The following is a 12,623-nucleotide window of genomic DNA, read 5'->3' on the forward strand; positions in this document are numbered from 1 at the left end:
CTCTGCCTGGGCCCTCCCACCCACCAGATTCACGTGATGCTCCCGCTTGCTGGATTAGACAACATGGCATTTGCTCCCTTTCTGACCACCCAGGATCTCACAGATCCCCGTCGCTGCTGCTCTTCCAGCCTGGAGAGCCTCAGGTGGTGCCCTCACTCCAGCTCTCCAGTCAACCCTGCCCCTCTGTGAACGTTTTCCTTTCAAGCAACAGTTTTTATGGTTTTATGCGAGCAGTTACCACCACTATTAGCAGCTCCGTGGTTCCACCCCAAGTTCCTGGGTGTGGGGTGGCTGCATCCCCATGCCGCCTACAACACAGCACAACACAGTGAGCCAAAGCAAGCCATGCAGCGCTGCCAAAGACCAGCGTGAGCAATCAGAGCATCTTCCCTGCCCCTCTCCTGCTTATTTGTGTGTGTCCTCAGTGCCTGCAAAGACAGGTGGGACACTGTCACTGTGAGATCTCCCCAGGACACCAGCATGCAGACACCCCCAGACAGCACAACATATCTTTAATGCTCCAGAGGACCTGGCAGGAGGAGATGCAGCAACATGCAGAGGGGATCCAGCCCAGGCAGAGCTGCAGTGAGTCTGCAACGCAATGCTGCGTCATTCCCACACCTCTTGCCTATTCAGCTAGCCAAGGGCACGGGCAGGGGACCGGGAGGCATCTGACCCTGTCAGGTACACAGCTGGATGTAGGCTTCTTGTGACCAGAGCCAAAAGTATGGGAAGACCTTCTCTGTGAAGGAGGCCTTGAACTGCAAGATCTGCATCCCGTTCTGCGCATTGTAGAAGGTCACTTGGCCTACTTCGTAGTCCAGGTGGACCTTGATTCTCCGGGGCTCTTGCTTCAGTGCCAGAGGGGCGGGGGGCATGTGGAGTGCCGTGTACTGGTGATTCCAGTCCAGCCGCAGGGCCCAGATCTTCCCCATGGCCATGCTGAGTGATTCCTTCCTCTGCACCGACTCCACGGCCACCCCCACAGCCCAGCTGTCCCCATCCCCTACCTCCACCTCCCAGTAATGCTTCCCGGCCGTGAACCCCTGGGACCCTAGGACGCTGGGGCTGCCCGTGAATCTCTTGGGGTTGTCAGGGAGGTTTTGCTGTCCGTCTCCCAGCCACACGGTTTTGCGGTCCTTCGAGAGGATCAGGTACGGGCTTGCCGTCTCTGGGTCCAGCGTCACCTTCACTAATGCACAACAGAGCAAAATATCAGTCCATTGCCTGCTAAGGAGCGAACCAGCACCTCTCCCTCCTCTTCCGTGGGGCTGGGACGTGTACTCTGCGCACAGCAGTCACGCATGCCCCGCAAGCGCAAACACGCAGCCCCCTCGGGCGGCATGGGACACGGGACCCTCGCTGCCCTCCCCACTGGGACCCACGGGTGAAGCAACGCTCCCTGAAGCAGGACTGAGCCAGGCAGCCTCCCCACGCACGGGGATAGACGCAATGGACTTTGCTGAACCTGCTTTGCTAATCCCGTGCTGGATATTTCTGGGTCCCAGTGTGATGGGGCTGCAGCCAGGCTGGGTGTGGGGAAGCAATATATCCCCGTGGGTGTGTGGAAGCATTGCCTGCAAGGCAGCAGTGGTGCCAGGCCAGTCCCTGCTCCAGTGACAAGGGGGACGAATGGTCACCAAAGGGAAAACCAGCTCCTAACCCCACTCTGCCCAGTAACCAGGCAAAGCTGGAGCCACCGGTTCATGTGGAATGTTCTGCTGCCATCCTGCGGCCGTCCCGCAAGGCCACAGAGGTGTCACCACCCCAGGCTCTTTGCTAAATAAACTCAGTCCTCCGGGGCCCCGGCTCACGGCGGGACCGCAGTGTTGGGGAAACTGAGGCACGTCAGGTCCCTCATCCCAAAAACTGAGAGGGCAGAGACCGGCCTCGGCACAAACGGCGCCAGCCAGACCCGAGCCCTGCGATGCTGCCAGGACCGTGTGGACCCCGAGCACCTGCAAAAGCATTTCCGATCTGTGCCTAAAAGCCAGCTCAAAATGCATATGGCCCCTCTGCTTAACTAGTCACAGCCTTACACATTGCGGCGTAAGAATAAAGTCTCCAGAGACAGGGAAGCCGAGGGCCTTGTGCTGCCCTGGCCCTCGCTTGGTGTTAGAGGACAGCATCGCTGGGCATTGCCTGACATGGGGACGGACCTGGATTTTTGTAGTAGGCCTAGACAAAACGAAGGGACCCGGTTTTAGACAGACCCTGGATTTAGAGGTTGTGGTGTGAGCCCATCTCTGCCCCAAGGATGGAAGGAAACTCATTCTGGAAAGCTTTTCTCCCTCATTTGTCCCCATCAGCTCTAGAAACTTACCCCTTTCTCTGTCCGTCTCGCTTAGCAGGTTCGCTAGAGGAAGGAAAGGAAGATGCATGAGTCTCTCTCCTCCTGTGACATCTTTCCTGCTCCCCATCAGGACAGCAAACCAGACATGGAGCTCTTTCCCCAGCTCCAGGCTCCAGCAAAACCCATCTCGGAGATGCATCCCACGTGGAGCAGGCATGTTTTGCTCCGAAACCCCAGGCAGAGGCACTGGGCAGTGAGGATCTCCCACTGCAGCCAAGCCCAGGGGAAGCACAGCACAGAGACAGCAGTGGCCCACCTGGGACCCAGACACCGGCTACACAGCAAGGTATCGCTCGCCACTTCGTTGCTTTACCTTTGAATTTGTCCACCACAGCCACGACCAGCTGGCTTATCTCAGAGAGGCTCTTAACCGTCCTCTGCAGCTCCAGAGAAACCGGCTCTGGGATCGGGGCCCTGGCCACCTCGCAGCTGAGGGGGAAACAAGACGGAGAGGAGCTCTGACCCCAGCAGTCAGCCAGCACCCGGGGCCAGGAGGGAAACGGGGGGAAAATCCCCTACAGCAACAGAACTCTGGGGAGCTGTGTCCCAGCTATTGGCACAGGAACCCCATCTTTAACAGGGGTTCAATGACCTCTGGTTCCAGATAACATCCCATTAAATCCCAAATACTCAGGAGGGCAAAGCCACCTCCCTCCCGGCTGCTGCTGCTTGGCTGCTTGCAGCGTTTCCAAACCTCTGCCCAAAAGAGCTGCACGGGAAGAGAGCAACGCTGAGCCTGTTTCGTACCTGCTCAGGGTTTTGCCAACATCCTGGAAAAGAGAAAACACCAGGTCAGCTCTGGCACCACCGAGAAGGACCACGTTCCCCGGGGCAGTGAGTTACAGTTGCTCCCATGCTGCATGAAGCACGGTGGTGGGGATCAGAGGGGGGGGTCACACTGTTCTCCTGGTGACTCGCTCACCCAAATCCTCGCCTTCCCTCAACTCACTGCAGGCCCAGACTCACACCAGCCACACCACGCACCGCGGTGTCACAGCCTGGCCGCTGGCATGCCGGCCGGTGCTGTGCTGCCCTTGGCTCCAAGGCTCTGGGCTGCACGAGCACCGGGATGCAGAGGGTGCCAGGTGGGTGCCCCCAGCCTCACCGGGGGGGGTCACAGTGCCCGGGTGGGTGATGCAGCCTCACCATAAGGAACTCGACCACCGGCTGGTCACGTTTCTTCTCTATCTCCGCAGTCAGTGTGTCCAGCAGCGATTTCCTCTCTGAAACACTGGAGACGTATTCGTGGCGCTCCTTGGCGAGCTCCCTCTGCGCCCGGTCAAGCTTGGCCAGCAGAATGCCCTCCTGCTCCTGCAGGAACTGCTGCAGCTGCTTGAAGGTGTCCTGCAGCCTCTGCCGCTCCGAGGCCACCTTCTCCTGCAAGGCACCCGCATGGAGGCCCCTGAAGCATCCCATCCTCCAGGACCCTCCGCGTGGGCACGGGGACCCGGTGCTGCGGAGAGGGGGCAAGGATCATGGGGAAAAGGAGAAGAGTTTTGGGGAAGGAAAAGCTGGAAGAGCAGAGGGGGGAGAGGGGTGGCATGTCTGGATGTTGATGGACCCAAGATGACAGCAGAGTCTGAATGAGAGCAGGATGGAAGAAGGATATAAGGGATGGACAGAGAGGGAGAGAGAAAAGTTGTTGTTATGGAGTGTTGTTATTGAAAAGGAGACAAGTATATATGGGGAGAGGGAAAGATGGGATGTGCCCGTGAGGATGGATGGATAAGCAGGCAGGGGGGCACAGCGTGCACACAGAGAGAGAAACACATACCAGCAGGCCATCACTTTTCTCTTCTCCTTTGGGCTTAAATTCTTCTTTCTCTTTTTGTAGAAAAACCAGGTTGCTCTGGAGTGTCTCCTGGAGGCGGGAAAAATAAAGAAAAAGTGTATTTGGTGATTTTGGGGTTACGTTTGCAGGAGTGAGATGATGTCACCAAGCAGCCTCTGTGGGGACAATACCGCTCTGCAGGGTCACTGGGGGTGGGTTTTGAGCTCACCTCTGTGGGGAAGGGAAGAGCCCGGAGATGGCACCCACCTCTCTCCCAGCACGCCTTACAGACAGGCTAGGGAGATCCCCAGGCACAGCTGTTTTGGCCAGAAACATTTCTGGAATAGCTTCACGTGGAAACCCTGAAGTTTGTGGTTTGGCTTTTTTTTAATTAGGAAAAACAACTTTTGGTGTTGGAAGTGGGATTTGTGGGAAGAGGTTTGCAGTGACAGCAGCACTGTGTCTCAGACACACTCCATAAATTCACCGGAGTATTAAAAAAAAACAAACCTCGTGCTCCTCCAAGCCGTGCCCTGTGGCAGAGCGGGCTCCTGGCGGGGGGGGACCCCAGCCTACATGTCGGGGGGAGACCATGTTCCCCATAGCTGCAGCCCGAGCCCTGTCCCTGGCTGGGGACATATGGAGCACTAGGGACCTTGTGGGGCCACGGAGGGGTGAGGAGCGAGAGGGACCTGCGCTCCTGGATGGGCTGGGGGAGGCGATGGGCAGTGGGAGCCACCGGAGAATCAGCAGCCCCAGCAGGGTGGCAGGGATACGGGACCCCAGCCGGCGGCAAGACAGGGACCCCAAACCGTGGCCAGATGGGGACCCTAACCCGTACCCAGAGGGGGACCCCAGCCAGCAGCTGGATGGGGACCCAAATCTGTGGCTGGACAGGGACCCTAACCCGAGCCTGGACGGGACCCAGACCTCTGCCCCAAGGGGACCCCAGCCCATGAATGGAGGGGGGCCCCAGCCTGTGCTCAGAGGGGACCCCAGTCCACGTGCAGAGGGGACCCAGACCCGTGCCTAGAGGGGACCTCAGCCTGCGCCTGGGAGGGACCCCAGATTTGTGCCTGGAGGGGACCCCAGCCCGTGCCCGGAGGGGACCCAGATCCGTCCCCAGAGGGGACCCCAGCCCGTGCTCAGGGGGACCCCGACCCCTGCCTGGAAGGGACCCCCGACGCGTGCCCAGAGGGGACCCCAGCCCGTACCGGGGGGGGACACCCAGCCCACTCCCCAAGGGCCCCCAGCCCCTGCCCAGAGCTGCCCCCCCCCCCCTCCCCACGCAGGTTCCCCCCCTCACCCGGAGCCGTTGGGCAGCCTCCTCGGCGAGGCGTGCGTGGTGGTCTCGGTGCCGGGGCTCCTCTCGGCAGAGGGGGCAGATGGGGACGCGGCAGGTCTCGCAGAAGAGCCCCAGGACCTCGCCGTGGGGCTGGCAGCGGGGTCGTCGCCCCTCGTCCCCCAGGGCCCCCGCCAGCCCCGCCACGGCACCCAACGAGCGGTTGGGCCGCAGCGAGCCGGGGGCCACGGTGGCGCGGCACTGCGGGCAAGCGGCAGGGCGCGGCGGGACCCCCAGCACCTCGGCCATGCAGGGGCCGCAGAAGTTGTGGCCGCATTCGGTGATGACGGGCTCGGAGAAGAGCTCCAGGCAGACGGGGCAAGTGGCCTCGGCCTGCAGGCACTCGCCCAGCGCCAGCACGGCCCGCGCCATGTCTACCGGAGAACCACCGCTTCCCGGAAAGGGCGGGGAGGGGGGACGAGGACACACGGTCCGCGCACATGTATGTGCGTGCATGCACGCGTGTAGGCACGTGTGTGTGCATGTACGTGCGCAAGGGTGCTTGCGTGTGGATGCGTGCCTGCATGTCTGCCTTTGCGTTGGTGCGTGTGTGTTGGCATGTGCGTGCGTGTGTATTTGCACGCATGTGTATGCCTGTGCATGCACGCGTACGTGCATGAATGTATGCGTGTGTGTTGGCACACGTGTGTGTACGTCAGTGCATCTCTTTGTGCATATATGTGTGCGTGCATGTGCATATGTGTAGCTGTGTGTGCGTACTTGTGTGCATTTGCATTGGCACGTGCATACATGTCTGTGTGTGTATGCACGCACATGCATCTGTGTGCACATGGATGTTGTATGTGATGTGTGTATGTGCATACGGATCTGTGTGTGTACATGTGTGTTGGCATGTGTGTGTATGTGCAGGTGTGCTTGTGTGTTGACATGTGCATGTATGTGGGTATGCATGTTTGTGTGTGCATGCGTGAACATGTGTGCGTGTCTGTACTGATGTGCTTGTGCACGTCTGCACACATGCGCATGTGTACACATGTGTGCACAGGCATGTCTGGGTGTACATGTGTCTGCATGTATCTGCCTGTGTGTGCATGTGTGTGGTGTGTAGGGGGGTGTGTACACACACGTGCAGGTGTGAGTGGTTTTGTACATGTGTGCCTGCATGTGAGTGCACATTTGTGCGTGGCCCTGTGTCTGTGTGTACATGTATGTGTGTGCACGCATTTGTGTGTGTGCGCGCGCACATGTATGGGCGCATGTGTCTGTGTGTGCGTGTCTCCATACATGTATTTGGTTGTTGGTGTGTAGGTGTACGTCTGTGTGTGTAGCTGGGTGTATAAGGGGTACATATACATCTGTGTACATTTATGTGTCCATGTGTGTATCCTTGTGTGTGTGCATCCATGTCATTACGTGTGTGTTTTTGCATGTGTGGGGGTGTCTGTGTCTCCCTTTGTACGTTCATGCACCTGCATCTCAGCACACGCGTGTGCATGTGTGCAAACCGGGGAGGAACAAGCAGGGAGACGCCAGCGGGGGGAGCACAGGGCCCCGCTCTGTGTACGTCCATGTCTGCACACACGCGTGGCCGTGGGCAGCCCACGGGAGCGGGGGTGATGCCGGCAGCCACAGCCCGGGGAGGAATGGTGCGTGTGTGAGGGTGAGTGTGAGTCCTCATCCCACCCTGCGCCGGGGCACTGGTGCAAGAGCCGGAGCGTGCCATGGGGTGCAGCGGGCTGGGGAGATGGTCCCTGCTGCCAGACCCCGCTGCTGGCCCGTGCTCTCCAGCAATGCTGCCCAGCAGCTCCCGGACAGGGAGGCCCCTTGAACCCCATGGGACACCCAGCCTGGAGCCCGCTGCTGGGGTTTTGCCCTCTCTGCTTTATAAATTATTTAAAAAAGGGATGCTGCAGTTCCCCGGAGCAGTCAGAGCCCTCCTGGGTGGCCAGGGCTGCAAGCCGGCACGCCTCGGCACAGTGCTGCCAGCCGCTTTGGATGCTCTGGCTGCTTAAATAAATTTAATCATTTCTTACCTGAAACGCGCCCGGGAGCGCTGGGGAGCTTCGCCCCATCTCGGGCCATCGTGGGCGGGTTGGAGGTGTGGAGCGGGATCTTTCCCGAGGCCTCATGCTTGCAGGAGCCGCTTCCCACCCGCCGGGGTTGGGGCTTAATGCAGTTTAAGGGATTGTGTCAGTGCAGCAGCTGTGACATGCGGGAGCCGAGTGTAATCCGGTCCGTGAGCCGCTTCCCCAGGGCCAGCTATCTTCCCGCACGCCGTCGGCCCCTTCTTGCACGCGTGAAATCCCACCAAACCGAGCGGCCGCCTCGGGGCAGGGGGGCTCTGGCTTCCATCCCCGCACCCCACAGCCGCCACCGGCTCTCACAGTGTCTCCTTTGCTCTCGCCCCAGCCCCCAAAACACCCAGAAGGGCAGCAGCGGTGCTTAGGGAAGAGGACCCCCCCCTCCCCAAATCAGACCCCCCCGAGTTCAGCTGTCGGTTCTGCTCCTCTGCCACCCTGGTGTGCTGCCAGCCGGGGCCCAAGGAGCGACCCCGGCATTTTCGGGGGCACCGCACATCCCTGACGCGCTGAAGGCAGCTGGGCAATAAAGCAGTCGAATAACCCCCCCCCCCCCAGGTGGTTACTGCCCTGCGGGGGGCTGTGCCCTGCCAAAAACCCCTGCCACCCCAATGCCTGCTTCCCCGCCACAGCGGGTCCCCAGACTCCATCCCGGCGGCTGCGGCACGATGCTTGCAGCCCCCTGTTCGCCGTCGTTGCAGCATCCCGGGGTGACAGCCTGGTCTCGCCATCGTTGCAGCATCCCGGGGTGACAGCCTGGTCTCCCCGCTCGGCCAGAGCCTCTGGGCTGCAGTGCGGGCTGGTGCTGGGGTGCTGCCGGGGGGGTACGCTGCCCATATTACACCCAAACGGGGACAGTGGTGGCTCCTGCTTGTCCCCTGTCCCGGGGGCTGCTGCCTTCAGGTTGCAGCCGCATCCAGCTCCCCTGGCACCCTGAGCCAGGAAGGCCTAAGCCCCCCCAAACCTGTGGGGATGCGAGCCCTCGAAAAGTCAGTCCTGCTGCGGGATGGTGCCGTTAACCCCCACGGTTGAGCGGTGCTTTAGCTGAGAGCCGTGCAGCTTTCGACGCTCCCTGAACAAACCCACCTGCAATTAAGCGGAGGGCACGGATAACCTGCAGACGACTCGGGGTCGCGGCACGTGCCACCCCCAGATTTGTGCCCTGCAGCCCCGCCACCTCTGCATTTTTTTCGCTGCCACCCCGAGCTCGGCACCGGTCGGGGGCCACGATGGCCACGTCGTCCCCTCCCGGCGTGGGAGCTGCAGCTGCAGACAGGCTTGTTGACATTCAAGCCGCTGAAGGTCACCTGGATGTGGTTAAATCCCGGCAGCGTCCAGCAACCCGCCGCCTTCACACGCATGCATGGCCGGCGAGGAGCAGCAGAAGCGGGGGAGCGGTCGCTGCATGGGGCCCGGTGACACCGAGCAGAGCGTGGGTGCTGCCAGCCCGGCCATGCCGAGGCAAGGAAGGAGTTGCCGGTCCCCAAGGCTCCCCGGGCAGGTCCCGGCACTGCGGCGGGGCAGCCGGGCTCCCTTTGCTAGTAGGGGCACCTAAGTGGCTGCTTTGCCAAAAAAAAAAAAAAAAAAGCTGAATCCATCCATTTTTAGCAAGAAAAAAAGGACGTTGCTGGGTCCGCGGCACTGCCAGCATGATGAACACGAGCTGCTGAGAGCCAGAGTCAGTTCTGCTCTTCATCTCTTTATTCCCTCTAATTGCATTTAGCCCTGATGAGGGGGATGCGGGGAGGCTGCTGAGGGGCACGAGGCAGCCAGCCGGGCAAGGGGCTGCAGCCAGGCCCTCCTGACCGTCACAGCATGTTTAACCCATGTCAGACTGCACGCTGTGACCTGGGACCCCAAACTGCTCCCAGGGAGTTTCAGGCACCACCCCAGCAGCGGGAACACAGGAACGTCGGCTGGAGCCTGCCCTGGCAGCCCCGAAATGCTTCTCTCCATGGTGGTGACGGGCCAGCAGCTCTCGGCAGCTCCACGTGGCTGCGCTGCCCTCGGGCGCTTTCTAGCACGGAAGAGGCTGTAAATTACAAATTTAGGAGGGGTTCATACACACGGGAAGTCCTGGAGCGAGGACTTTGGTTCTGCAAAGACATTAAGAGGTCCCGACAACTTATCCCATCATCGCTCTGTTTATTGATGCCACTGTCCAACATGAGATCCGACACCGCCTTCCCCACGGCACCCGTCAGCCAGAAGCCCGGCGCGCACCGGGAAGCTGGCGTCACCGCTCCGGCCACCGCCCGGCCCTTTGGGTGCATCTCACCCAGCCGCAGCCCAGCCACGGGAGCTGCGACGAGGGATGAGCCGGGACTGCGGAGAACCGAGCCGCTGGAGACGGGAGCTCAAACCAACAGCAAGGAGACCGGCCCGTGTCCCACCCGCCGCGACCACAGCCACAGCCACGTGGCGAGGGACCCCGGCAGCGGGTGCCTGGGAGCCGGGAGGTCTCCCGCAGGCAGCCCCGAGATGGCCGGGGCTTTTCTTGGAGCTGGCCCAGGACCCGCTCCTCTGTCTGGGGCAGGAGTCCTGCTGCTCCCGCCGCTGGGGAGCGTGTGGTCGATGCCACCGGCAAGGGGCGAGGGCGGCCCGCTCGCCGCAGCGCGTTTCCAAGAGAGCAGAAGAGCAGTTAAACAGGTCAAGGTCTTGTGCACAGGTACATCGTGACCCCCACGGCACCCCGCGGCAAGACCCACATCTACAAACCGCTCCCGCGTCTCGCGCCGGCCGGCGATGCCTTCGGTGCAGCTCTCGTGGCGGCGGGAGGGTCGGGCGCCCGGGGTCGCCGCTCGCCGGAGAGGTGTCTGCTGCTGCGGAAGGATTAAGTGCTAGAAATGAGTGTTTGGAGGAGCCTTGCTGATGGGGTCCTACCAGAAAAAGGTTCTTTTACTGCAACTAGTATTTTATTCTATTGTATAATTCAGGAGTGCATCACAGCCCCGAGGGCCGGGCAGGCACCTATCAGCGCTTCAAATCTAGACACACGGAGAACTTCCTCGTCATCTGGATCTATTTATTACTCACCTCCCCCTGGCCGGGAGCTCCTTGTCGCCACACGCTGCCGAGCGACTGTCGCGTCCAGCCTGGAAAGCTGAGACGAGGCAGCGCCTCTGCAGAGCTCCTGGACAAAAGTGACTGTGCCAGAATCAGCCTACAGAGCATTTAAAAAAAAAAAAAAAAAAAAAAAAAAAATCTTGGTGATCCTAAGTTTGCTTATCAAATAAAAAGTTCCTCCACATTTATTAAAAAAACCAAACAGTAGATTTAAAAAGCAGTTAAGAGTCCTACTCCGGCAAAACACCCTGTACAGGTTTCTTTTGTCGTTGGTTTGTTTGCTTTTTTCTGATGGTGAGGATTTCCCCTAAATCAGCTGCTTCTGTTAATTTTATATATATATAATCTTTTAATTTTGCCGCGCGTTGTTTGCTTTAATTAATTAATTTATTTCCAATCAGCCTAGCCGTCTCCACCAGACCAGCGGCGCTACCACACAAAGCTTCCTTGATGTCCATGCCCTGAGCCGGGGGTGGGGGTGGGGGGATGGAGACAGAGGGAGGGTGGGAGAGATGAGCGGAGGAGGAAGAGGAGGAGGAGGAGGGCCGGAGGGAGAGAGGGGAGGGAGAGGAAGCCGTCGGCAGCCCCTCACTCTCCCATGTGCGTCCTCAGGTGGTACTTGAGGGACTGCTTGTAGCGGAAGCACTTGGTGCACTCGGTGCAGGGGTAGGGCCGCTCGCCGGTGTGCGCCCGCTGGTGCTCCAGGAGGTGATGCTTCTGGGTGAAGTTCTTGCCGCACTCGGTGCAGTGGTAGGGCCGCTCGCCCGTGTGGATGCGTTGGTGCTCCAGGAGATGGTGCTTGCGGATGAAACCCTTCCCGCAGACGGCGCAGGCGTGCGGGCGCTCCCGGGTGTGGATGCGGTAATGGTTGGTGAGCTTGGACTTCTCGCTGAAGGTCTTCTCGCACTGGCTGCACTGGTAGGGCCGCTCGCCGGTGTGAGTCCGCTGGTGCCGCAGGAGGTGGGAGGGCCGGGTGAAGTTCTTCCCACACTGGGGGCAGAGGAAAGCCATCTCGCTCTTGCCGGCGTGGATCCTCTGGTGCATGATGAGGCTGATCTGCAAGCGGAAGCTCCGCCGGCACTCGCCGCAGGTGAAGGGCCGCTCCCCGACGTGGGTGATCTGGTGTTTGCTGAGGCTCGACTTGTGGCTGAAGCTGCTCTCGCACTCGGAGCACTTGTAGGGCTTCCCCGGAGGCGGGGGCCGCGGCTGGGGCTTGAGGCCGTGCTCGGGGCGCCGGGGGACCCCCACGCCCCGGCGCGTGTGGCTGCGCTGGTGCAGCAGGAACTGTTGCTTGTTGCGGAAGCTGAGGTCGCAGTCGTGGCACTCGTAGGGCCCTTCCTTGAGGTGGTTGCGCTGGTGGATCATGAAGTTGATCTTGAGCATGAAGCTCTTCCCGCACTCGGGGCAGATGTAGGGTCTCTCCCTCGTCCGGTTCCGCTGCTGGGCGATGGCCGGCTTCATCTCCCCGGAGTCCCTCTCGCAGGCGGGGGGCTTCCCCACGCGGGCGGCCGCCAGGCTCCTGGGCTGCGTTTTGGAGCTGCACTGCGCCTCGCAGCCCAGCCCGGCCTCGTGGCTGGGGAACGCCGGCGGCTCGGTCCTGCCCGAGAACATGGCGCACGGCTCCAGGGTGTCGGGGTCGTCCTCCTCCTCCTCCTCCTCCGTCTTGATCACGATCCCGTCCTCTGAGAGGGAAAACGGGAACAGCGTTAGGGTCATCGGGTGGGACGGGGTGGCCTTTTATACACCTGGGGGTTGCTACAGAAACATCTGCATGGGCTTCTGCGGCTGTTTGCACCTGCCTGCCTGCTCTGCCCGACCACCCGGACGCGAGCCAGCTGCGGCCCAGAGCCCTGCACCTTGGGACGGGACACGTCCTCTCACGGTGGCCAGGCGAGCCGGCGCAGCCCCCGACATGGAGGACAGACAAACCGCCTGCCGGACAGGCTCCTTCCTTCGGAGGGTGCGGCGAGACCTGCCCGTCAAAAGGTTTTGCAATTCACGATGCTACGAGACAGGGGATAGAAGTGCCATTGATTTGCGAGGACTCGGGCA

At 60.8% G+C, this 12,623-nt stretch overlaps 3 protein-coding genes across 3 annotated transcripts in view; all 3 read right to left on the reverse strand.

Annotated features, from left to right (window-relative positions):
- Positions 1–495: 495 nt before the first annotated feature.
- Positions 496–5,890, reverse strand: LOC128151741 (E3 ubiquitin-protein ligase TRIM7-like). The gene is made up of 7 exons (XM_052809393.1): positions 5,431–5,890; positions 4,128–4,214; positions 3,500–3,730; positions 3,101–3,123; positions 2,667–2,782; positions 2,324–2,356; positions 496–1,192 (listed from the first exon to the last, which is right to left on the reverse strand). The coding sequence occupies exons 1-7, from the start codon at positions 5,836–5,838 to the stop codon at positions 681–683; spliced, it is 1,410 nt and encodes a 469-aa protein (XP_052665353.1). The 5' UTR covers positions 5,839–5,890; the 3' UTR covers positions 496–680.
- A 3,740-nt stretch (positions 5,891–9,630) lies between these two features.
- LOC128151962 (uncharacterized) lies at positions 9,631–10,679 on the reverse strand. Its single transcript, XM_052809854.1, has 2 exons — positions 10,542–10,679; positions 9,631–10,327 (listed from the first exon to the last, which is right to left on the reverse strand). The coding sequence occupies exons 1-2, from the start codon at positions 10,677–10,679 to the stop codon at positions 9,863–9,865; spliced, it is 603 nt and encodes a 200-aa protein (XP_052665814.1). The 3' UTR covers positions 9,631–9,862.
- Positions 9,631–12,623, reverse strand: part of LOC128139213 (uncharacterized) — a 42,213-nt gene continuing 39,220 nt past the window's right edge. The window contains exon 29 of the mRNA XM_052781342.1: positions 9,631–12,253. Coding sequence (XP_052637302.1) covers positions 11,160–12,253 — 1,094 coding nt within the window. The 3' untranslated portion in view covers positions 9,631–11,159. The remainder of the gene's footprint in view (positions 12,254–12,623) is intronic.

The sequence above is a fragment of the Harpia harpyja genome, chromosome 1 (assembly GCF_026419915.1).
Source record: "Harpia harpyja isolate bHarHar1 chromosome 1, bHarHar1 primary haplotype, whole genome shotgun sequence".
NCBI lineage: Eukaryota > Metazoa > Chordata > Aves > Accipitriformes > Accipitridae > Harpia > Harpia harpyja.

Excerpts from the sequence above, each read along its gene's own strand:
- LOC128151741 (XM_052809393.1), bottom strand. The coding sequence starts at position 5,838 with ATGGCGCGGGCCGTGCTGGCGCTGGGCGAGTGCCTGCAGGCCGAGGCC. Across the intron at positions 3,731-4,127 it reads AGAAAAGTGATGGCCTGCTG|GAGAAGGTGGCCTCGGAGCG; the intron begins GTATGTGTTTCT and ends GGTGCCTTGCAG. Across the intron at positions 1,193-2,323 it reads CGAGACGGACAGAGAAAGGG|TGAAGGTGACGCTGGACCCA; the intron begins GTAAGTTTCTAG and ends GTTGTGCATTAG.
- LOC128151962 (XM_052809854.1), bottom strand. The coding sequence starts at position 10,679 with ATGCTCTGTAGGCTGATTCTGGCACAGTCACTTTTGTCCAGGAGCTCT. Across the intron at positions 10,328-10,541 it reads GAGCTCCCGGCCAGGGGGAG|CAGCAGACACCTCTCCGGCG; the intron begins GTGAGTAATAAA and ends ATCCTTCCGCAG.